Raw genomic sequence first — 24898 nt, 5'->3', positions numbered from 1 at the left:
CTTCCTGGATTGGATGGACCTCCATGTTCTCAAGGATCCAAGAACATGAAGCCTCTATTGTTTGATTAAATACTCTTTGCTTGATTATTACAGCCTTATGATCTTATTTTTCTCACTAGAACACTTTCAAAGTCTTTCTCTCTAAACATGAGTTTCAGCAACATGCTCCAAAAGGGACTCATAACCTCATGGACCTGAACATAATTGCAGCATTTAAAGTGAATACATTTCCCTCTTTATTTGACAATGATGTGTTACTAAGATTGATCCTACACCAATGCAATGCTTAACCCAAAGTACCCATCCAGATCTTGTGATGACCAGCACCATCAATTGAGATTAAATCTTGACTCAGGTCTAAAATAACTAATATTGTACAGTCATAAGAATATCTAGTTAAGAGAATGCCATTTGGATATAAATATATACTTCGTAAAAAGAGTGCAATGCAGTGAACAGAGAAGGTTTTTGGGGCTTTGCATGGTTTTGTTTCTATGTTAAATCTTAGGGGAGAAAAGAAAATTCATTCAAATTAACAAAGGTGATGGAAATGTATCACAGCAAACAATGAATATTTATTAACCATGTTCATTGACAAAACATGAGCAATTCTTAATGAGTGTATCAATGAGCTAATTAACTGTAGCCTGGTCTATTCCTCAAACCCATCTAGCAGAACTCAAGTAGGAGCTGTAGTGTGATTAATCTGGATACTAATGAACAATTTACACCTTTACCGCAAGGGAGACAATAGTGCCAAGTTTCCTTTTCACATGAACTTTGAGTCATAACACCATCCCTAGGAGACTCAAAGAGGAACCTAATGGAAAGTTCAGTCAAATGTTACCAGGACGTGGGCCCACACCAAAATATAAGAGTTGAAATTCCCCAGGTTGTGTGGGTTTCTGGACTCTACCAAGCACAAGAACAATAGGACTGACTTTGCATTGCATGATACAATATACCTTAAAATGTTTGTAATATGTACATTTAAACTGTAAGCATTGAATCAAGCTTTGTGTTAACACGCCAATTTTTTTATACAGGAACCATTGAAACTGACTAACGTGAACTGTTTGTGCAGATCAGCTAATCTAGGGAAGATACATATAGGAGATTAGTCTTGTTTTTGGGCTACAAAGAGAAAGAAACATGAAAATAAATGTATATAACCAGTAAACCGAGCTATAAATAAAACTAGATGTAAGAAGGGAAGCAAACTTTAGCCTTTATTTGACCTGTACTGAGTAGAATTTAATGTATATTGTCTTATTAGTTTGTTACGATGCATATTGATGTCCCCAAATGAATCCTTACACCTCATATCTCAAACACTAAGTTATCTGGTGCCTTGGTGTGAGGCAGAATTATTACATATTTGGTGTGTCTGTGTGAGCCTACATATTTTGATATCCTTTAAGGCCTTTATGTTATGTTTATTTAATCAGTTTGGATTCCTTTTTTCAGCATAGTAATTATCGTTACACATTTTCACACTTACTTTGTTAAGAGATATAACTGCTACAGGGCAATACATATTAATTTACCAGCTTTGATTTATTTATTTCCACAGTATACACTATGTTATCCTACATAAAACAGTGCATGCAACGGTTTTGCATGTGAACGGATTACAGTGTATGGGCTCAGTGTGACAGACTTTGAAACAGCATGATGGTGGCTGCCAGGAGGGTGGTCCTGAGCATAGCCAAGACTGTAGTGTTGCTAGGCTTTACGAAGGCTGTAATCTCCTGACGGTACTATGAATCAACCAGAAAACCTAATCCCAATGTTTGCTATGTGGGAGGCAGACCTGAGAAGATCCAAATGGGCCATGACGGGCGGCTCTGGCTTTAAACTTTCATGGTGTCTCTCTATCTCCCTCACCTCACCTCCAGCCACATTTCACATTCTTTGTCCCCTGTCATTGCCATATTACCAGCATCCAACAGAAGCCCACATCCCTTCCATCCTACCCCTACCACCTGACGTAAATGCCCATCTCCACACCTGTTCCCTCTTGTAGCTCTGGCTAGCTGTGCCCGATTTCTTACCAGCATCTCATTCCCTCATCACAAATCCAAATCCCAACTACCCAGTTAATAGTTAATTATTATGCTATAGTAAGACATTCAACCAAACAATTGTGGGGAATAGTAGCCATTTTTCAGAAGATACAATGCACCTCATATAATATACCATTAAATAAAGCACGTTAAATCAAATTTGATCTTTTTTGTACACATTGTTATAAAAGCTGTTTGATCATAGGCCTACTCTAAATTAAGAAAACATTTTGATTAATAATTCACTTGAAATTGAAAAAATGTCCAATGACAATATGATCTTATTTGGATTACGAAGGATGTTTTAATCTAATTTCTTAATGTTCTTACATCTGCAATGAAGTGGGCCTTTCTGTCCATCTGCCCTTCAAAAACAGCCCCACTCATTGCTTTTTTTTGGGCACTGGTACCAGCGAGACATCTTTCTTTTCATCCTCATGTAGAACCACTGGTAGCAGCTATTTTTGAAAATTCGATTTGGCCATAAGCAAACATAATTTATAGATGGCACATTAAATTAATTTAGGTGGAGGTAACACATTTAGCTATTACGTTGCTGGGCTCTGATGATAGATTTGCTGCTTCATGTTTGAGACAGCTCAATGTTATTAGGTGTCGAGTTGGCAGTGAACCACAGGGACAGTTTGGATACAGATGGAGAGGAGGGGGGGTTGTACATCCACCAGCTGGCCCTTGACGCCACTTATAAATGATGTGGCCACCTCCACAATTTTCACTCTGTGTCATGACATATAGTGACTGCATTGACAATTTAATACTTGATGACAATCGTTTCACAACACAGCTGCCTCTGTATAACTGTGATGGATTAACATAAATATATAAACACACATTTAGGGTCTGTAGATGAATTATCCTACACATTTTGATGATCCCTAGACTTTTACTCTAGCACCACCGTGAGGTCGACATTTGTGTTTTGAGCGAAATATCTTGGCAACCAATAGACAACCTACTATGACATTTGGTACAGACAATCCAAATGGCTAGTTACAAAATGTTAGCAAAACAACACTAACTACACTAACTGATAAATAAGACAGTGAACATGGTAAGTATTACCGGTATAACTGCTAAACATTGGCATGTTAGCACTGTCATCTTGAAACACAGCGTCAAGGCACAGCCTCACAGAGCGCTACCATGACTGTAGAGTTGTATCGTTTCCACTTAATGGCTACATTATTGATTGATAGTTTTTATTTTGGTTTTTGTGTCCTAGATTATTCATATATCAAAGTCAAATTGTTTTTTTGTCACATTTAGGCAATATGCATTATTATGAGATGGGACCAATCTTCCATAGTCAAAAGAGAAGCGATAGTGTAGTTTATCAAGAACGCACATTTGCTTCTACATTTTATAATTAATAATTAAAAAACAGAGCCTAAACCTTGAACAAGGTGCCAAGGCAAGGTTAGGGTTTAGAGTTCTACAATTCCGCAGGCAGCAAAAAGCTTAATTCAGTTTTATAAGTGGCAGTTTCTCACATCCTTTACATTCTGGCCCCTGTCTCCCCGTTGGAATTCAATTCTCACTCCCACAAACACCTGTACTGTATACTCAAATACATACACTACATGCACACTCAACAGAGGTAATGAGCTGAGATGGCAGTTGTTTTGTGATTCAGTCAGGCAAAACTGGCCGAGTATGAATTCCTCACAGTTCGCCCCCTACAGAGGGACCACCATTTGAGTGCATGTACAACTGGCAGCTGTCATGAAATGTGACGTAGTTTAGCCTCAGGACATACTCAGAGTGAAAATGAGATCCTCTAGAGCTTATATGTCACAGCGCATTATGCAAAATGCAACAAAGTGAGCCACATATGTCTTAACGTTATTCTCACGGTGCTGCCAATCTGTGGACCTGAACATACATTTACATATTCCTTATATTTTCCATTTATGAAAATAATCTAAAAGCACACACATAAATTGTGGAAAATCAATCCCTCGGTCTGTCACAGGGTTTTATCATTGATCCATGAGTAGTGCGGAGACACTTTGACTAAAACTCACTCAAAGGAATGAATGACAACTGGTATCTTTTGGTTATGTTATGGGTTTTAATTATACAGTATTCTCTTCTGCTTAATTGCAGAGGTGAATAATTAGGTAAATTTATATCAAATAATATATAAAAATTTATAATAAAAAACTTAAATACTCAAATGCATGGCCATCTAAAAGACTCCAGCACTCACAAAATGTCTATTTGACTCAACTCAGAGTAAATTTCACTCATTACTTAGTGCTGATGTGTTGACAGCACCAGCGGGTTGATATTAACTGTCCATCTAGGTCAACTTCCAAACTTCTCAAAACACATCAGTTTTGGATCCTTTTAGCTTTATTGTGAGGTGTCAAAAGCAAACTCTTAATAACACTGGTTCTGATTGGGAGGTTCAGTGACTCAGTAAGAGCAGGGTGTTCACTGATCACACTGTTGGTGGTCCGGTCCCTACCTCCTTCTGTCGAAAATTCACAGTTCCCTTGGGAACTCGACCACAAACTATTTCCTATGATTAGCCAGCACCCTACGTGTGAGTGTGAATGGGTGAATTATCAATGGAAAAGCGGTGGATTAAGTGGATTAACTCTACTATATTCATGTACAGTTTTTCCTAAATAAATTATATTTTGAGTGTTATACTGAAGAGATAAATCCCCCAGATGCAGCCTAGTCCCTTCTGCAACTACGTTTTAATAATCTATCAAAAGTGTGATGCAAGTTAGAGTTGACATTTTTACTTTTAACAAGTAGAGCCACACTTGCCATGTTGCACACTTTGCCTGACACCACTTTGGAGTGTGTACAAGCGGAGGACTGTTGTCACAACATTGTTCAGCTTAAAAGGTCAATAGCCTTCATTGTAATGACAAAAACAACTAACTGACAAGATGTTTCTGTTGTATCCCTGCGTTAACAGCTTAACTCACTCAATTACAAATAAAGGACTTCCTTGTTGATGTTAATAAAAGGCCCACACAGACCATTGTTTCAGATGGAAGTCAATCAAAGCAACAATTAACAAAATATTTCAAGATTAAACACACTTTTCTCAGATACATTTTGTTACAAAAGGTTCAATGCATGCTTTAACTTCCCAATGGCATCATTGATAATGCCAATCATCCTTAGAGGAGAAGGAAATGAGAGCAGTACATAGCATCTGACTGATGGGCTTCATTCCAAACTCACTACAATACTCTTCGCTTGATGTTTGTACATACAATCTGTATAGTTTGTACATATCTACTGATAGATTGGTCCACATGAGTGCAGGTACTTGCTACACCTGCTTGTCATTTTAGAGATTGTATTTTTCTTCAATTTGTTTACTTCCTACAATACCTAAGCCATCAAAATTCATTCAGCTTCCCTACGCACATCTGTGAACCTTTACCTGTTCAGCCTTCAGACAGCAATCTACGTTCAGTGAGACCTTGAAGTGTCAGATCATTCTTGGCTCGATGGAAAATGCTGAAAGAAAACAGCTTTTTTTGGGGGGAGTGATGTTATCTGGCGTCATGTCATTCAAGCTTTCTATACGTCACTAATAATGGACATTGAAACAATTAATGTTGAGCCACCGGGGCTACCAAAGGGAGATACTTTCATTATAGACTATTTAAAGTAGTTTTGAAATGAACAACAAAGTCCTTTTGTTGTGCCTTCTTTATGCATGTGTCCCCTTTGATTATTGCTCCTATGGCATAATCATGAAAAGGAAAATATTCAGTTGTCAAAGCATTGGAATAAATTAGACATCAGAGTCTTCTAAACACTAGTTGTTGAAGCATTGCACCTTTTTTTCCTGTGTCAGAGATCTGCGTGTAGTTTATTTTGAGATAAATCAAAAGACGGGTTGAAAGTCATTGAGTCACCCATTGTCAAAGATAAACGTTCTTTCTGTAGCAATGGAAATTGAGCAGCAACTATTTTCAAAATCATTTCAACTGGTTTTATAGTGATCTGTGTTAAATGAGCATAGAAAAGGGCTTTGGATCAAGAAGAATGGACTTGGATGAAAACAGAAACGTGGCTTTAAATTCAATGTCAGCTTATCTATTAAAGTCATAAAGTGTATGAATAATTACCAATAAATAATGCTTGGGAAATCTGTTCGTTGTGTCTCCATTTTTTCTAATAATTAGAAACTGTAATTTATGCATAGCAGCTTAAGACACTTTATCGCTTATTAAATAGATTCCCCCACTGTATCTTGGTCTTCCTAATAAAAATGCATTTATATAAAACAATAAAAATACAATTTACGGCCTGCCTTTTTGACAGTCCCTGTCATATTAATCATCAACAAGAGACTCAAGTTGCAAGAAAATTGTGGGCTTGCACAAGTTAGACAGTTATGTAGCTGTCGAACACATCTGATATACATTACTGGCATTAGCAAAGCAAACGTTCGCAGTGGATAAGCCATTAAATATGACATACCCCCCAGACATCTTACAAGGCATTTGGCAACTTGAGCCGAACAGATCTTGGCAGTTTCTTAAGGACTCTTGAGGTCAAAGGGAGGATTATGCATAGGCGAAAAGATTGCTTTCTCATCACTGTTTCATTGTTCTGACACATAATCATATGCATACAGTATAATCATTGTATACTGGAAACATGGAAGTCTAGTGGTTGTAAGATTTCCCCATCCCTGTCAGCGTACTCATTTATCTTTAAGAAGGTATTGGACTCCTAATGTTCTTATCTGATGAACCTGCCAAGAGAAAGCGTTAATGTGAAAAGAATATTGGAAAACCCAAACTGCTGTAATTCATGATATAAATATTGATTTTAACTCACTCACTCACTCACTCACTCACTCACTCACTCACTCACTCACTCACTCACAATTTGAATACTTCTCTTCATACTACTTTACTTCTGCTTCACTTCCTTTCAGATGGTAATATTGTTATTTTTACTCCATAACATTTATTTGTCAGTTTGACCTATTACTTTGTTTATGGATTAAGATTTTACATGCACAACGTATGAGCTCATGAGGCATTCCTATAAATGAAACTACCCAACAGTAGCTGTATAAGTGCCCCACCCAAGTATAACATTAAAATGATACAAACACATGCATGCAGCAGTAATACAAATTCAATAATACATAGGCCTAATAGCATTCAACTCACAGGGGTATTGTATTCTTAATTTTGAGCAATCTTACTTTTAATACTCACTTAGGTGGTATTCAGCTCGGGACATGTGCTTGTAAATGTTTTACATTGCACTTTCGCTGCTTGAACACTTCCGGCTCTACCACTGCCTCTGAGTTAACATTGCCTAGTACAGAATGTTCTTTATACTGCACAGAATACCGAACAAAGTATTTTGCAGAAATATCTAAGGTACTGTAATTGTCAGTCAGCAATGGTTATTATTATTATTAAACATTAGATTTTGCTTTGATGACCACATGTGCCAGCTCAGTGTTTCTTTATGGATATTGCCTTCCCCAATTTCTCATCAAATCGATGTTGAGCATTTGTGTAGGATGTTTGGCAATGTTGCAGGCTATCCGAAGGAAACAGATAATATGAACTCTATTGAACCTCCGGGGGAAATCGGGAAGGCCTTGCGTTTCAAAGAAGAGCTCGAATGTTCCATATGAAGTATAGCTTGAAATACTGCCAGGATAATAACAGCACTGCAGCCTTTCTCTTCACTAACCCACCCACCTGAACATTTATCTTTTCTGGTCATTTAATTAATTTTCCTTTCTTGTCTTTTTTTCGGGGCCAAATCCAAAACGACAGGACAATCTGATAAATCAAATGGAAATTATGCCAGAGGAGCCTCAATTGGTGAGAGTGAATGATCGGAGAAATGAAATTAAGCGCTACAACTGTGACATATGAAGAATCCATTGAAATATTGATACTTCTTCAAATTGAATACATCACAACCTTACTTCACACTCTCTGCACCTCAGAGTTAAGATGGAACAAAATGCATGTGGTCAAAGTTAATCTAAACGTTTGTTGTCCAGAATCAGGAAGCAAGGACGCTTGGCGCATGCTCTGCTGCGACATCACTCACTTCTGTTATATCAAAGTATTGTCCAACCCATTCTGCTCTCCTGTTCCACCTGCTTCTTTAACATGCTCACTGTCAAAAACCGGGTCAAACTTACACGTGTCACAAACATAGCTGCCAAATTAATCGGTCTCCCCACACCCACACTGTCAGAGCTCAATGTCAAGGCCATCGCACGCATCGCATTTACAATAGCACAGGGCAACACACACCCACTCAACTGCCACTTCACCATTATGCCCTCAGGACGCAGGTACAGGTCCCTGTTGTGCCGGAGGGCTCGCTATGGCAAAAGCCTGGTATCTGCAGCCATAGCAACACTTAACAGAAGACCAAGATAAAACACCCCAGTCCCACTCTGTTTATATATCCTGTATGTATGTTTATTTTGTTGTGTTTGTTGTCCATCTGTCTATTGTCTGTCGGCGTGCGGCCCTTAAATGTACTGTGAAGTGGAAAAGAATTTCCCCTTGGGGACAATAAAGTCTAAAGTCTAAAGTCTATCTGTAGTGTAATAAGTGTATTCCCATGAAACTTTTAATAAAACTACTTCTTTGGCCTTAGGCTTTGTTTTTCTTGTCTAAAGCTATTCCCTGATGTTTAAGCACTGTCTCATGGTGTCAATACATTTTGAAATTGAATGTCATGTAACTGGATCGTTTTTTCAAACAACCTCTAGCTCCAATAAAGTAAAAAAGAAACAAGAACAATAAAACATCTGAAAGACATGTCTAAAGTCACACTTGGATATGTTTCTGTAAAAAATAGACCATCCACTTTATATTGTCACAGCTGAATATCAAAGGGAAAGGGTCACTTGCTTGGAAGCTAAGGGCCAGAAATCAATATCCATGGCAGGCTGTGAGGAACAAAGTAACGCGACTAAGTGACAGCATGACACCAGCCCTCTGAACACATGTGGTCTGGCTTCACCACTTTCAGACAAGTTCTTCTTTGATTTGAGTTCAGCACCAGTATTGATGAAACCGCACAGAGTGAAAATGTAGAAGTGAGTGAAAAACAATGTGGGAAGTGACTGACACACTGACAAATTCCACTTCTAGAAGAACTACAAAGACTTATGCATAAATGCAGGAGTTACCAACAGGTTGCTGATTTACCCCGATGCACATCCCAACACTGCAGATGAGGAAGTACGATTTTTCACTTCAAGTCGATGCAAAGCCCAGAGAGAAGTATCTCTTGTTGATGGCGGCGGTAACTTTGTGGCTGATTGTTACTTAGCTTTTACTGTGGAATGGAGGGTCGATATGATTCATAGCTTTCTGATGGCTTGTAAAACGCAACAGAATATGTAACCCTTGCTAAAACCCTCACTAAAATAGGTTGTACGGCAGCAAAATGGCTATGTCCTCCTGTAGGGATATCTGACTATACATCTTAGCAAGCACTTTATTGATGATTTACAAGGTGTCAAAAGACGTCTAGACAAACAGCTGAAAGAGAGACTAAAATTGATAAGCCTGGGTTCAAATGTCTGGGTTACATTTAACAATCATTCCTACATCAATGTAATGTCTATATTTGAATGTACAGTTATGACGTATTGTATATGGAATAATAGTCATCTAAATGCTCTAAAATCTCAGGCTATGACAATACTAAGTGTGAATTCTTGAAGCAAGAAATATAACCTGTAAATAAAAGAAGATTTCTTTATTGGCTACATCACAGACGATAACTGCAATTAGTCTTTTTGCATATTAGAGCACTTTGGCATAGTTTTAAGGAAATGAAGATTTAATACAAGCCACCCTCTGACTCCCAGATGGAATACGCCCTCCTCTTGGTATGAGACACTCAACCAACATATTCTGTCATTCTTTAAGGTTTAACTGCCACACCAGATTGAATTACAGACAAGCTAGAGCAGATTTACTGTACTTCATGATTTGAATTCTATATAGCCATGAAAGACCATATGTTTGGTTTTCAAACAAGGATTTAATAAGGCCTTACTTAAACAATACAACTTTACAGAATTAAATATGGAGCAGTTCACAAAGTTCACAATGCTGGATTTTGTATATATGAATGCCTCTGCTCACTCCCTGCAACTGCTGGATGCCGCATATCACGGGGCCTTGACATTCATAACTGATTGTAAACCCCTCACACATCACTGTACATTGTACTCTCTCACAAACTGGTCTTCACTTTCCATGCGTAGAACCACTCACTGGTATCTTTTTATCTATAAATCTATTATCGGACTGCTCCCCTCTTATTTGTCAATGTATCTGGCACGGAAACAGTCCGATCACAGCCTCCGGTCCCTGGATTTCATCTCATTTGCCATCCCGTCAGTCCGTACTGAACTGGGCAAGAAGGCATTTTCCTACGCTGCGCCTGCAACCTGGAACAAGCTCCAGCAGAGGCTGAAGCTGTCCAGTTTTATTTCTTTAGGGGATTTTAGACTGCTAGTAGGAAGGCTGTTGAGACAGTCCGTGGGGGTCTGCACTTGTACATAACTTAACTTGTACTTAACTTATTCTTTGCCCTTTGTACTGCGTTATTTTACCGTTTGTGTTCTGTGTTGTGTCTCCTGTATGTTTAGTTAGTCTGTAACTTTGTGTTGCTGCTGATGCCTACCTGAACAGGTCTCTCTTGTAAATGAGACCCTGGGTCTCAATGGGATTTTACCTGTATAAATAAAGGTTAATAAAAATAAATAAAAAAAGTTAGTCATCCTGATGTCATGCCTTGCATTAGCAGTCCTGTTGATAATGAATCAACAAACAACAATGCCAGAAAACATTGGACACAGCAGCCTCTTCTATAAATTATGCAGTTTCCATACAAACCCATATCACAAAAATGCTGTTTAAAATATACTGAATATCAATTTATCTTGTAAACTGTCATTTCAAACCATGTAAAATTTGTGTAAAAAATGTATATTTAAAATGTTCCCATGTTTTTCTCATGTTTTACATGTTTGTTGTTGATGCGACACAGTCGCCCTGGGCCACTTCTGATTGGTGAGCATATGTCAGATAAAGAGGACAGCAGGAAGTTGTAAAACCTTGTGACTTAGATGGCCTGCATAATGTAGATCCCAATTGAAGCCCTTTTTCAATTTACGATTTAATTTGAAATTGATTAATCATTCAACCCTAAACAGAATCAGTATAGACCTAAGATATATCTACAGTTAAGCATATTTACTGATTTAATAAATCAGGAGAAATTCACTTATGTTCTTATGTATCTTTCAGAATTGATTTCTGCAATGCTTTTATGCAGTGCTTCTCCATATGGACCTAGCCTCCTGTGTATATCAGGGAAGCAGACACTGACTCCGTATTTCTGCTTTAACTTGAGACTAATTTATTTAATGCAGCACACAATGAATAATGTTTCCATGATTCCAACAAAGACATTTCTCTTGTTTCTACCCTGCTCAAGAGAAGCAAAACTGGTATAGTATTTATTTAAACAAAGGGCCTCTTTTTTGTAGTTGATATAAATTAGCAAACGATATCCTTTGTAACCGCTGGCTCACCCGAGCCACATTTGATTGAACGCTTAGCTCTCCAATGAGAATCAATGCTGCATGCGGTGAGTGGTGAGATCAGAGTTGTTTTGGTGCTAAAAATTGTGGGAAATGAGCATGATGTCAGAAAACCGTAATTACATGCCCACTGCTTGTAATGTGAGATAAATATAAAATAATTATGTGAACAATTAACACCTAGAAACAGGTTGTGCTCTTAATAAGCAGGGTGCCTGCTCATTTGGACACGTCTGCATTCAATTCCAGCTAACAAAAGGAAATTTCCAACAAGATACAGTAACATATACAGTATAATTGATTTTGCTTTGAATATGTGCGGGAAACTCTTATATTCTTCTATTTCTAACAAAAAATGAGTTGATTGGGTTGGTATTTCATCTTTATTTCTTGGTTGCTATGCATGCCAGATTGTGAGTGACAGTGCACCCACCTGGGTTTTGTCTCTGATGTGTGATTGACAGTTATTAGGCAGTTCAACTTTTCTTGTTGGGTTAAACTCGTGAAGCTGCTCGTTGTACTTTCCGTCTAGGTTGGTTTTGTGCTCATCTGGCTCAAGCATCTACTTTATAGTCTAATTTCAGCTGTTTTGATTCTGGTGTCGAATTTACAATGTGTGCCATATTAGCATATTGCCAAAGCAACCTAAGGCACATCATATGTATTTGTGTTAAACAGAAATGCCCATAGTATTACAACGCCTGGTCTTCAGGCAGAATCAACTGTTTATGTGTAGCTGTTATATGCAGTTTAGTGTTACTACATCTTGCATACAATACAAAATTAGATGTACCTGTACCTTTAGCTTGACTGTCTGCTTGCTAACTGTTCAAAGGCTGAACAGGGGACAACACAACATTACACAACTGAAGGTGGAGGAAGATAATCATTACATCCACATAATTTAATTTACTTTAAGGTACATGCTCAGTCTTTTCAGGCACAAAAACATAATCTGTTTGAGTTTCACTGATATATTTCCACTTTCTTTTGGGGACAACATAGGGAACAGTTTTAGTTTGATTTTTTTTTTAGTTTAGGTCTCAAAACACTTGATTTACACACTTTACATAATTTAGCCATGTAGTTAAAATTCTTACCAATTGTAATTCTTACAATGGATTGCAAAGCAATGTTTGGAGTTGTGATATAATTGACATCATCTAAAAGATTCCAATAAATCAATCTGGGAATTGTATATTTCTCTGTAAATTGTTCATTGTTTTAAAGGGTCACAAGATGAAACTAATTAAGGAATCACTGCTGTATACCATTCGTGCATTGCATGAATTGCAGTCAGTACTGTAATGGATGCATTGCATTTAAAAATGCAGTACATTCAAATAGAGGTAACTTTGAACGTCTATAACCATTTCCTGCAGTTTAATCTATTTAATCTATCATCACCATCTAACTACACCTTAAATAGGATAAACATCGTCAGTCTTGCTGGATTTCAAGTCCACCATTGCGCTTATGTAACAAGTAAAGCCTGCTGTCTCAGATATGTGAGTGCAATCGATCAGGCTGTTCATCCCTTGTCTGTTCAGTGTAAAAACTGACATCCCATGTCGTGTCACGTCTCACCCCATTTTACATAAACCTTCATTTTGGATCTTATTGCATGTCACTGATCACATGTGTGAAATTTGTCCTGATAGAGTCATGATGGCGTTGAGAGCCTCTTGGTTTTAATACAGTGGCTATTCAGTTGTTGAGTAAGATACTGGTGGAGGAGTCAGGATGCAGGGCAGTAATACCATGCAGTTAAGTGTGGTGTGGGTTATTATTTCCTTTTTCTTTTCATAGAAAATGTATTTACTACCTAATAATACAACTAGTCAGAATGAAGCCTGGCTACATCATAGCAATTTTTTATTTATTTTTTAAATTGTATTTTAAATTGTACCAACTTCATTCCAAGTTAATGCTATCTACATTAATAATAATACTGCCAGTCAAACAGATAGGCAGGCAGAAAATAAGAAGTTTAATTGTTATGAAACAATAAGCTTATTAAATAAAATAAGAAAACAATGCATCATTTGCAAGAGTATATTATTAAGCCTCTTCAGTGGTTAAATATACAGTTTTAGGCCTGTTCATTATAGTCATTAAGTTGATTTCCATTTTCTGCCTACTTCATTTTTATTAAAAAAAAATTCCCAGTAAGGGTATATCACAGGTAAATCGACAAAATACCCCCGATGCATTCTTTTCTTCAGCCGTTTAGACAACCAAATTATATCAGGAAGACGTGAAAAATAATCAGACATAGACAGGAAGTAATTTTAGATTGAACAAAAGCATGTCAGCATCAGCAGCTATCTAGCCGTGTGGCAAAGCTTTAGATAACAATGCTCTGTGAGAACCTGATGATTCCCAGCAAGATCCAAGTCAGTCTGTAAATCATTCTCCCTCAAATTACTCATAATAAGCCCTGAAAGCAAATCATTGATAATGACTTAACAGTCAATTGCAGTCGTAAAGCTGACACCACACCAAAATTCAGTGATGTGCATCATAAAAACACACTTTAACAACTAATGCTGGCGTATACAAAGGATAACTTTAGCTTTAAAGATGTTAGCACTCGGAGCCACAACTCTGAATAAAATCATTGTTGTATTAGAGCAATACAGCATATATTCACACGTTTTAGCTAGGTGTATCAGTCTAACAGAACAGTACTGAAAATAAATCCTGTCTTCATGAAGGTTATCATTTACAGTCAGAGTTGTTTACTATATTTAGTTGACATGATATTAGAAGTCTCAGTCTAATTCAACGTTAACTGCACCACAAACCATAGCACACAAACGGCAGCCAAGAAAATTACTATCAAGTGGAATCAACAGTTCTAAAAAAAATAAAAACACTGTACTGTACTGTACTGTACTGTACTGTAGATACTGTTGTGATATTCACAATTGTATCTGCTATGGTGGAAACAGTTTTTTAACGCGGCTCAATGTTTTTATGTCTTTACCGGGCTATAATAAATGATAACAATAGTAAATGATCTATAAAGTATGGCAAATGTAATGATATTAATGTGCCGTTACTTTCACCACCAGAAAAAAAGCCTGTTTGAGGTTATGGTAAGCTATTTGGAGGTCAATCACATATAATGTATGTCATTACGTTTGAATTTCAGTATGTGACTGTCCTTCTAAAATGCAAGAGTTGAGAGCAAACACTGAGGAGAGTAGACTGAGGTAGTAAAAATGATAAGCAAGTATGACCTTTGAGTGTCTGCATAAAATACATCTTGTATGTAGTGTAAGTATTACAGATGCAGGACAATGTTTCTCGTGATTCTCTGCATGTAGCCACGGCTTAAATGGCACAAGCGTCACTGATGTTACAGAACTACCCAGACTTCTGTTGACCACAAAATATCCCTTTTTTAAAGTATTATAAAGGCCCTGAAACCCGGAGAGGCATTTTTTCCCACAGGAAATGTAGATCTGGAAGGGAAAAAGGCCAATTTCAAAATGTCAACAATGTAACACTAAGTCTGTAAAAGGTGCTTTTTGTTTTTAATCTTGCTCTTTGCCCATCCTCCTGCCTGCAGATCCAATTCCAGTAACTTACCTCAATGCGGCCTGAGATGGTGTGTTAAAGCATTTACATGGCACTTTCACCAAACTGTAATTTAATTTTTTCACCGTAATATTACAAATTACAGATTAGCTTATTCTAATTCAGGTCAAACTGTTGGCGGCATTATATGCCAGCTCTTTGTTTTGGAAAGAATAGTGTGTGCATCGAAGATTAACTTATGGTAATGAGGTTGAGCAGAAAACTGAGCCGTGTGTGACAGACATCGCAGTCACGATCATTGTCATGCTTCCTTGTCTTGATGTTGTTCTATTTCTAAATCAATATGTTGTTTAAGAGTAAAGGACTTGAATCAAATTGTTAATTACAAAGTCCAATCATGGCCTCCTTTGTGGGCCATTAAAGGTCACATATTATGCTAAATGCACTTTTTAAATGTGTTCTAACATATCCATGGGTCCACGGTGTGCCTAGAGACTGCCAAAATATTTAAAAAAATAACAATCTCTCCTGTTCTCACTCTCCCCCTTTCTGAAACCCCCACCCCTCCCCCCAATATAGTCCAGTCAGAATTTTCCCCTTTTCTGACCTCACAAACTGGAAAGCCAGAAGCTTCCACTGTGCAGCCCACACCCCTATTTCTTATTGGTCCACGGCCCTGACAGACAGAGGGCGAGGCGTATCTGGCTTCGCTTCCGGACAGGGGGCGGGGGGAGCCCAAAGATTGTATATTTACGAGGGGAGCTGCAGCTCTTTTTAAAAAAATAGGCCATTGTGAGATTAGCTGAACTTCAGCATAGTACAATAAATTATCTGAAAGTTTTTTTCAGCAAGAAAAACGTATTAGGGACCACTAGGACCATATAATATGGTGTATAATAGAACCGAAAAGTGTATAATATATATATATATATATATATAGATATACAGTACTTCACAATATTGCCAACATGTGCAACCTCCCACTGTGAAAATCACTTGATTGATTACAGAAGTGTCTCATACATGTCTCGTACATTTACCTCTGATTACCCCCAACAGAGTTAGGTGTGCAAGAACAAATTAGAGACATAACGTTCACAGATTAATTTAAATTGAAATGCTACCTGAGATACATGTGTTGTTACATTTTCAATGTTTCATCTACATTAGAGAAATCTATTCACATATTTTCACATGTTTATTATTTTTTTTTTTTTCTAGATAACAAGCAACATAGTAGATAATGCGGTGGCATATATTTTCAGTACGGCTGCAATGGTATATGCCAGCAGAACTTTCCCCTTCCCCCAGGCATTAAGGCATAAGAACTAAATGTCAGATTTTGGGGTCAGCCTCTCAGAATCAAAGTAAAGGAAAACATTTTTTCTTTTTAGATGAACACTTTTGCAACAATGTCCAACAATCATGCTGAGGGAAAGCCATTTCAGAAGAGATAGAATAAGGGAGACCAATTTCTTAACAACAACAGTCACGATCACAATCCATGATCAAAGGCAGTATACACACAGTAGTCTCTAAAATAGATATATTCATGCCAGCTTCCACTTTTCATTGAAAGCAGCCTTCCACAGCCATTAAATTAAACTGAAACAGTAAAGGGAGGGGAGGTGGGTTTGTGATCAGTAAATTAGGGGGAATTCTGCCTTCATGCACACATATATACCTCCTGAAGGCATACATTGAGGATTAATGATGCTGGATCCAGGATTTCAGTGTGTGTGTGTGTGTGTGTGTGTGTGTGTGTGTGTGTGTGTGTGTGTGTGGGTGTGTGTGTGTGTGTGTGAGATTCAAACCAGCCTCAAATTAAACTTTGATGACTCACCTCCTGCTGTAAATCCTTGATGATTTTAGTTTTTTTCTCCATCTCCACTTTGAGAAACTTTATCTGAAGATAGAAAGGACAAAATAAAGATGGTCATATTTAATTCACTTTATTATTTTAATGTTTCCAAGTCAGTGAGCATATTTAATGACTGTTGTGGATTTAAGTATATTCCCATTCATTCCGTATACAAGGCCATGTCAGTCGATATCTGATTTGCTGTCCTCCAATATTCGGACAAAACAGGCATGCTTTCCGTTATTGACAACAAATCCCATGAAAATACCAAAACAAACAAAGCCTGCTAGCAAGACTGTCTGTGACACTCACCACAATCCCATTAGTTACTACTGAAGAGATGTTTATCTACTCCTTTTTAGCAAATACTACTCAAATAGCAAGAGTGTATTTTTAAGGTCTAATTTCAGCCCAGGATTAATAAACAATTTATAGCAGCGGATATGTAGCCTCTGAGGCACTAGATCAACTACTCAAGCACTCACATTCACAGTTAAGAAGGAGCATGCCATACAGCAGTGTGGCCCATTGACATGTTCGTGCCATAGATTTTCATCGTAATCGATAGAAAAAAAATCAGAGGAATAGCATACATCAAGCTTTTCATACACACTTGTTAGTAGTATCAGTTGACTGTTGATTTTGTATTTTCAAGGAATCGGTTGACATTAAGAAAACAATAATACACTTATCATTTCAACTTAGTAAACATATAGAATTTCAATTTCTTTTTCTTTGCTTTTTTCAAATTAAGTCACTTTTCCCCCACTTTCTAGCACCAAGGGGAACGTTAAACTATACCACACCAGCTGTCTCACATCCCAAAGCAGAGCATGATACCATCCTAGGTCATGTTCAGTAACCGTCACTGCCCCCAGAGAATAGTAAAAACCCTTTAAAGACACATTTAAAGCAGGAAGAAGGAACGTCCTGATGCAGCATTTACTTTGCTAATTAATGTCATTAAATACAAAGGAAAATTGAAGCAGCAATAGAAGTTCAGTGCACTAAAGGGTTATAATAATGCCAGTAAAAGTAAAAAAAAAACTGTGTATGCATTTGATTTGCTGTTTTTAATTCAACAAGCATAAGCAGCGTTGGAAAGTTTAAATTCATGCAGTATATTGTGACTACAATTAATGAACACTGTTAATTATAAACTGATAGTGGCACAGAGGACCACTTGCTGTGAGGAAACAGTTTCAACAGGCCACCCATCAAGCCTTAAAGACTTTTTAACTCTGATAAAAACCTAAAAATATTATATTTTTCAAATTGAATATGTTTTACAAAGTTAGTTGATAACAAGTGTCCAGAAATGTTCCTTCCAAAAATCTGTGATTGCAGCACGTGTGATATACGCCGAGGCATTTATTCCTGCAGGGTGCTATTTCCTATTTTCCACTGTGTGCCTTATTTAATAGCCCATATGCTTATCATGCCAGAGTGATATCTTTGTTTATCGCAATCCTTTTTATCATGAGCTCAGCATGTCTTGCTGGTGCAGGCCTCTGGCTTGTGTTCAGCAGCGAGACAGAGATTCAAACACAAAGTGCAGAAGGCAGAACTGCTGCTGCCATGGGCAACCTAGTATTTAAAAGACTGAATTTTCTCTGTGGGTGTGAGAGAGAGATAGATAGGTCAATGTTTTGTCTTTTACTTCATTTTTTCCATTTGGAAAGGGTTGTTTTTAAGCATTGTGTCCTTGAGAGGGGTCATCAAGATAGTCCAGATCACTAAGCGGAAGAGATTCATGGGTCTGGTGACCCCATACCAGGTATGCACACCAGGGTACTGTAAACTAAGCCTCACGGGTTGACTCACATTACAAATTATAGTGTGATAACATCAAGGTTCATGTTTAAGCTTTCAGATATGGCCAAAGCCCCAGGGAAGGGTTAAAAAAAAATTGTGTGCTTCAGCAATTGGGTTTTAAGTCAAAAGGAGTGAAAAAAGGGCACCAAAGACTAACAGCTTGTGTACATTACATATTCAGTATGCTAAACGCTACTATTTTTTTGATTGTTTCAAGTATTTTGAAGCCACAAACATCGGCCAGATGTTGGACTAAATGAATCTTGGATGTGGAGATAATTTTGCTTGAAATATGTAACTATATGATGTTTTGAGCAATTAATTGGTCAATTCACCGATAACTAAATCAACAGAAAATGCATCTAGAACAGTTTTCATGGACAATTATTCAACCCTAACCCTAACCCTTATTATTTGACCTTAATGCTAACAGCAAGTATAGGACTAATTACAATTTTGACCTAAGCTACCAATATCTTTACCAAATCTTACGCCAGTTCAGTGACTGTAAGACTGACATTGTTATCCAAAGAGCCAGGTTGCTTTTTCTATAATCACTGTAATTTGAATATCTTTGTGTTTTATTCACTAATATTTGCAAGTTACGGCACTTAAATGATTTAACATATTTCAGATTCAGGATTCTAAACCAATTATTTATAAAAAAAGGAACATGTTAATGACAACTTCTGATCTGCGGAAATAACCAACATGTATGTTTATAAAAAAAACAATCTAGATATACCCAGATATTGGCTCAGATCTCATTGCCCACGACAATTGGCATCTTAAACTTTTTTGATGTCGTATCTGCATCGTCGGTGCTTTTGGTGTTTCCTAGTTGATTCTCTATGAAGATTTTGTTCTGTTTTCCCACTGAATATTACATCGGCATGATGATTGTAAACCAGATACATAATTTCTCTGTTCCTTTCTGAATGTCTGTAGCATTTGAATGCCTCAGAGCTGCTCTTTTTAATCTCGGATCTCAGTGGGGGTGATAAATACCATTTAACAGAACATAAATGTCAAACTAAAACAATAAAACCCAGCAACTGGGACTCACCACTGGTCTAAGGAAGATTGCAAGAATGTCATGTGAAAGGTTACTTGACGATTATTTATCTCACAGTGAATGGTTTGATTATTGATTGTAATGTCATGGTGCATATTAAACCTTGTGACTATGCATAGAACTTATATCACTTCCTATAGACTCAATACGATACAATAACATACTACCTCCACAAAGACTAACATTAATACAGATCCATACAGTATATGTCTCAATCGGTTTGTCATTGCAAACTTCGGACATTGTTCACACTGCACAATTGAAAAGCTCCCTTTTAAAAAAAATAGACAATTGCATGTATACAATAGAGTAAGAAAGGGCACCAGTGTCACCACACATTTTGATAACACAACACCTCCACGGCTAGCTACAATGATTTTTAATGTGAGTTTGTGTTTATACTAGCACACCTGGGCTGGGACACAACAGTTTGGGGCAAGAGGCTAATTGAGATCAGTTTATTCAATGAGCATACACAGGGGTTGACACTAAGGTTTCAAATGCACTTGCCCATAGGGCAAGTACAGGTAATGTTTTACTTGCCCGAATGTTGTGTTCACTTGCCCAAAAAAAACTAAAAAAACTGTTAAACAATGATATATAGGCTAATTGAATTATACATTTTAGCGATCTCTTATCTCTTAAATGCAAACACTGCTTACTAGTCTCATCCTGACCACATAAAACGAACAACAATTCATATAAGCCTATATATCATGACATCACACACTACACCAAGCGCTTGGTCCTGCTGCAGCATCGTGAAAGGGGCTCTTTTTGCCATGCACCTTGCCCAGGGGCTCAGAAAACTCAGTCTAGCTCAGAGTCAAGCTGAATGTTAGCTTCCACAGAAAAAATTTACTTATTTAAAACGGTCACATTGTGCCAAAAAGTGATCGTGTGCCATACAATGATTAAAGTCCACCATGTTAAAGCTATTGCCCAGTTATACTGTAAATAAGGAGGGGGATCATTAATTTCTATTCATATTGATACCATTATAAAGACTCCACAATCCAAATCTTTATCGATACCTTTCTATTATTTTGTTTAAAGAGAACTGGTATTATTGCTTTAATTGCTTATAAGATGAGCAGAGCTCAGGATAGGACTTTAAGCAGGTCATAATTCCATATTTAGGCCTACTATTTAGTTTATATTGCTGGGAAAACAAGTTTTTTACCCAAACTGTAGGCTATTATTCAAGCTTCCCGCGAAAAACTAAAATTTCTTATTTTCTTGATGTTACATTTGAACACATCATGATGTCATTTTATTGACCTTTGCCTAATAATCATTTTACTGAGCCGACCCGAACACATCACATTTGAACCATTTGCGATTTTTTTTAGCTAAATAGGTCTTATCCTGCAGATTTTAATATGGATATAAAAACTATCCGATTTTTTAACTGCGGGACTTGCTACAGTCTCTCGTTTGTTGATCACCGCTGCATTGAATGAATGATGAGACGGTGCGGAGCCCGTCTGCAGCGGCAGCGGCTCAGCAGACAAGAGGTCCGTAGGATAGAGCCGGCTTTCGGAACGTAGACAGCGAAACTGCGCGCACACAGGCTGTGTGTGTGTGTGTGTGAGAGAGAGCGATAGAGAGATCGAGTGCGAAAGAGCGACCGTGATGCTGCTGGCTGCCGCGCGCAGCTGCTCAATTGCGAATATAGCCGATCTATTTTGTGTGAGTTAGCGGAAAAATTTTTTTTTGCAGACTGTAAAACACATGTACATAGCCTAGACTACAGACAAACCCTCTAAAATCCACTTGCCCGTCCGGGCAACCAAGAAGCAATCTCAACTTGCCCAAACATTATTTTCAGTTGCCCCGGGCAAGCGGGCAACCGTTAGTGTCAACCACTGATACAGGTTTATGTAAACGTTGGAATGATTATTATATTATATTAAGAATGATAATTTTCTTGTAAAGCTAGATTTTCTCTGACATTGTCGTTTAAAGGAATGTTATGTATTAGGTTAATCAGTGTGTATCTTAATTTTAAATTGGAATCAGCTTTCACAACATTAAATACGTCTTCACACAGTAAAGCAATATAATTCACAACATAAAATTATTACACAACTAAATAAAAAGCAAAAATAAGAGAATTCATAATATGATTAGAAACAAGAGCTGATTTGTCTGACAGTTTTGGTAAACTTCATCCACTTGTTTCAGTGTCCATGGTACTGATGACAAAGGACCAGTCTAGCAGGGTTATTTAGAAATAATTAGAGAGTAAAATGTTTTCAATTATCAAAATGTCATCTGGATAATGGTAATTCATTAATATATTTTGCGGTTATTACAGTGTGAGCAAAGATAAGCATTACTCTTGACATTGAATACCCCTTCACATTTTCTTCATTAATACGGTCAACATGATGTGACTATGAAAAATGCTGGTCAAGCATATTCAATGGTAACTGAATTTGAATAATATGTTACGACTGAATTTGAATAATATGTTACGACTCAAAGCCTTGTGTTCTCAAAAATTGCCACTGAGTTGGAGTTACACATATTTAAATTCATGTTTTTTCCTTTTAATTGCGAACAGTGTCATCTGCATACACAAACATTTAAGCTTTGTGAGTAAAACTAAGCTTTTGTTTTACAATTACATTTGAAATGCCTGGAGCTGAAATATTTAGTTACTTGATTGATTTGTTGCTCAATAGAAAACTAATCAGCAACAATTGTGACGATCCCAATATCCTTTAACATTAGTCATCAAGTGTAGATGCCAGGCATTTATTTGTTTGCTACTTTTCTTTAACGTATATATTGATAACATAATATATTTCTGTTTTAGACTGTTGGTTTAAACGAAGAAAAAAAAAGCCATTTCATGATATCACCTTGGGCTCTGGGAAGTGGTGACAGATAGTTTTCACTATTTCTTTTAATTAAATAGAACAAGTGATTAATTGCTTTTGTCAGATTGTGTTCAAGATACCGCAATTTAATCAGAAGCAAAATGTCAGCCTATTGGGGAGCATAGAAAGGTAGAGCCTGCAGATGGAAAGATAGATGGATAGATAAGTATGTTCTTAAGTTATAATGCCTATGTCCAATCTTGTTAAGTTTATCTTGGGGGGTCGGCAGGGAGGCACAAAGCTTTCTCTCTCTCTCGTTTTCTGAGGGTTTTCAATTAAGGGCTGAGGCTATAGGAGGCGCGGGAGCTGGCTGCTGGATAATGAGCGTGCATCACTGAAGGGCCTGTGTGACAGGTGACGGGGATGGTTAGTGGAGACCGGATGTTGATAGTCAGGTCAGCACTGTCTTACCGTGGCCTGCTGCTTCTCTGCTCTCTCATTTGCCTCGTCCAGCTGCTTCTGCAAGGCTGCCTGGAGGGACTTCATCTCCTCTCTGTCAAGTGAGAGCAAAGTGAGAAACACTCGGTTAGCATATCCTCCTCCTCACACTTTTGAAGGCCTCCAATGCTCCACCAACGATAATCTTTCTCAAACATAAATATCATTGTTGAGAGAGCATTTTGCACATAATCTGATTTGCCGGAAGCAATTTTTATTGTCTTAGTTCTTAGTTAAGTATTCCTGTTGAAAAAAGAAGCAGTTTACACAAGTTAAGAAGAAATAAGCATTAATACATTCACATTTTTTAAGAGTTAACATTGATTTATTAACTAAAAATATTATTTGCATTAGTAGAATATCTTTCTATACAAAATTATTTTGTTTAATGTAAACGGTGACCTCAATTTTCACAAATGCAAGAATCAAGAAGCCCACACTTAACTTGTGACAATCTTTTTAACATCATGTTTTGTATTTACGTTTTGTATTTGTATTTTTATTTTTTTTGTAGCTAAACTGACTGCCAGGAGTTACTTTAGTTTACTGTAATTGTACAATCCTTGTTCCACATTAACATTATATTGATTTATTTAAACACATTTCTTTCCTTCTATGGTGTGATTTTCATCAAACGTTATCTGTTGTTTGGATGGATCCGCGGCAGCTTATTTTTCAGAGAAAGAGAGAGAGAGGTATAGATAGATTATTCCTAAGGGGAAATTTCCAGAAATTCAAATGGTTGCTAGAATCTAGGTCAATAAAAATATGTTGAACACTCTCTACACTGATTTTACCAATGCTGTTAGATCAGTATGCGTTTAACATAAATGTTAATGCTTTACACTGCCATTGGTATTTCAGTACGGTTTGATGCCCCTGTGCCCAGATAACAGCAACGCACACTGAATTATGAATCAAGTGGCCAAGTGATGTGGGTCAGTGGTTTCAAAAAACGCTTGTAGGAATCTAGTCACACGGCAGCACGGTTAATGTAATGAGTGATAACAGCCTTTATACTGTTTCCATGCATGGCTGTAAGTTTAAAATTGGTTGTCGTCTGCAGAGAATTGGTCAGGAGTCAGTATCCTTGAAGAGAATACAGAAAAGCTCAATGTTTGTGTGGATCTCACTGCTCAACAACCATACACTCTTATATTTTATATGCCAATGGTCTTGTCTCTTGGAATAGGTTCCGCCTAGCAAACATGTTTTCTTCACAGGGACCAGCCAACCACCAGCTCTTTGGCATTTCATTTATTTCCCCATCTCCTGCATTCAAGACTTGGAAACATTTTGTACAAACAAGATCAAAACTGCCTAAACCGACAGAAAAGGGCACAGCCATTGTAAGAGTGAAATACATTGACGCAGAGTAGCGAGCATACAACCAGTGGGTACAAATAGGCTGACAGCAGGTTAAATCCCATTGGAAATAATTATTACTATTTGGAAACCGCAAAGTGTTGTTACAATTGTTATTGTTATTGTTTGTACTTGGAACATTTTTGGTTGTTGCTGCAGTACAGTTTGTAGCAACATTTGTCTCGGAAAGCAATCAAATCCCTGTTGAGTTGTCAGAAA

At 37.4% G+C, this 24898-nt stretch overlaps 1 protein-coding gene across 1 annotated transcript in view; it reads right to left on the bottom strand.

Annotated features, from left to right (window-relative positions):
• luzp2 (leucine zipper protein 2) overlaps positions 1–24898 on the bottom strand; it is a 151296-nt gene that overhangs the window by 32489 nt on the left and 93909 nt on the right. Inside the window, exons 4-5 of the mRNA XM_080042739.1 lie at positions 23288–23369; positions 17081–17143 (exon numbers count right to left, since the gene is read on the bottom strand). Coding sequence (XP_079898865.1) covers positions 17081–17143; positions 23288–23369 — 145 coding nt within the window. The remainder of the gene's footprint in view (positions 1–17080; positions 17144–23287; positions 23370–24898) is intronic.

This window comes from Ammodytes marinus (assembly GCF_949987685.1).
Source record: "Ammodytes marinus genome assembly, chromosome: 1".
Taxonomy (NCBI): domain Eukaryota; kingdom Metazoa; phylum Chordata; class Actinopteri; order Uranoscopiformes; family Ammodytidae; genus Ammodytes; species Ammodytes marinus.
This window is presented reverse-complemented; position numbering and strand designations above follow the sequence as displayed.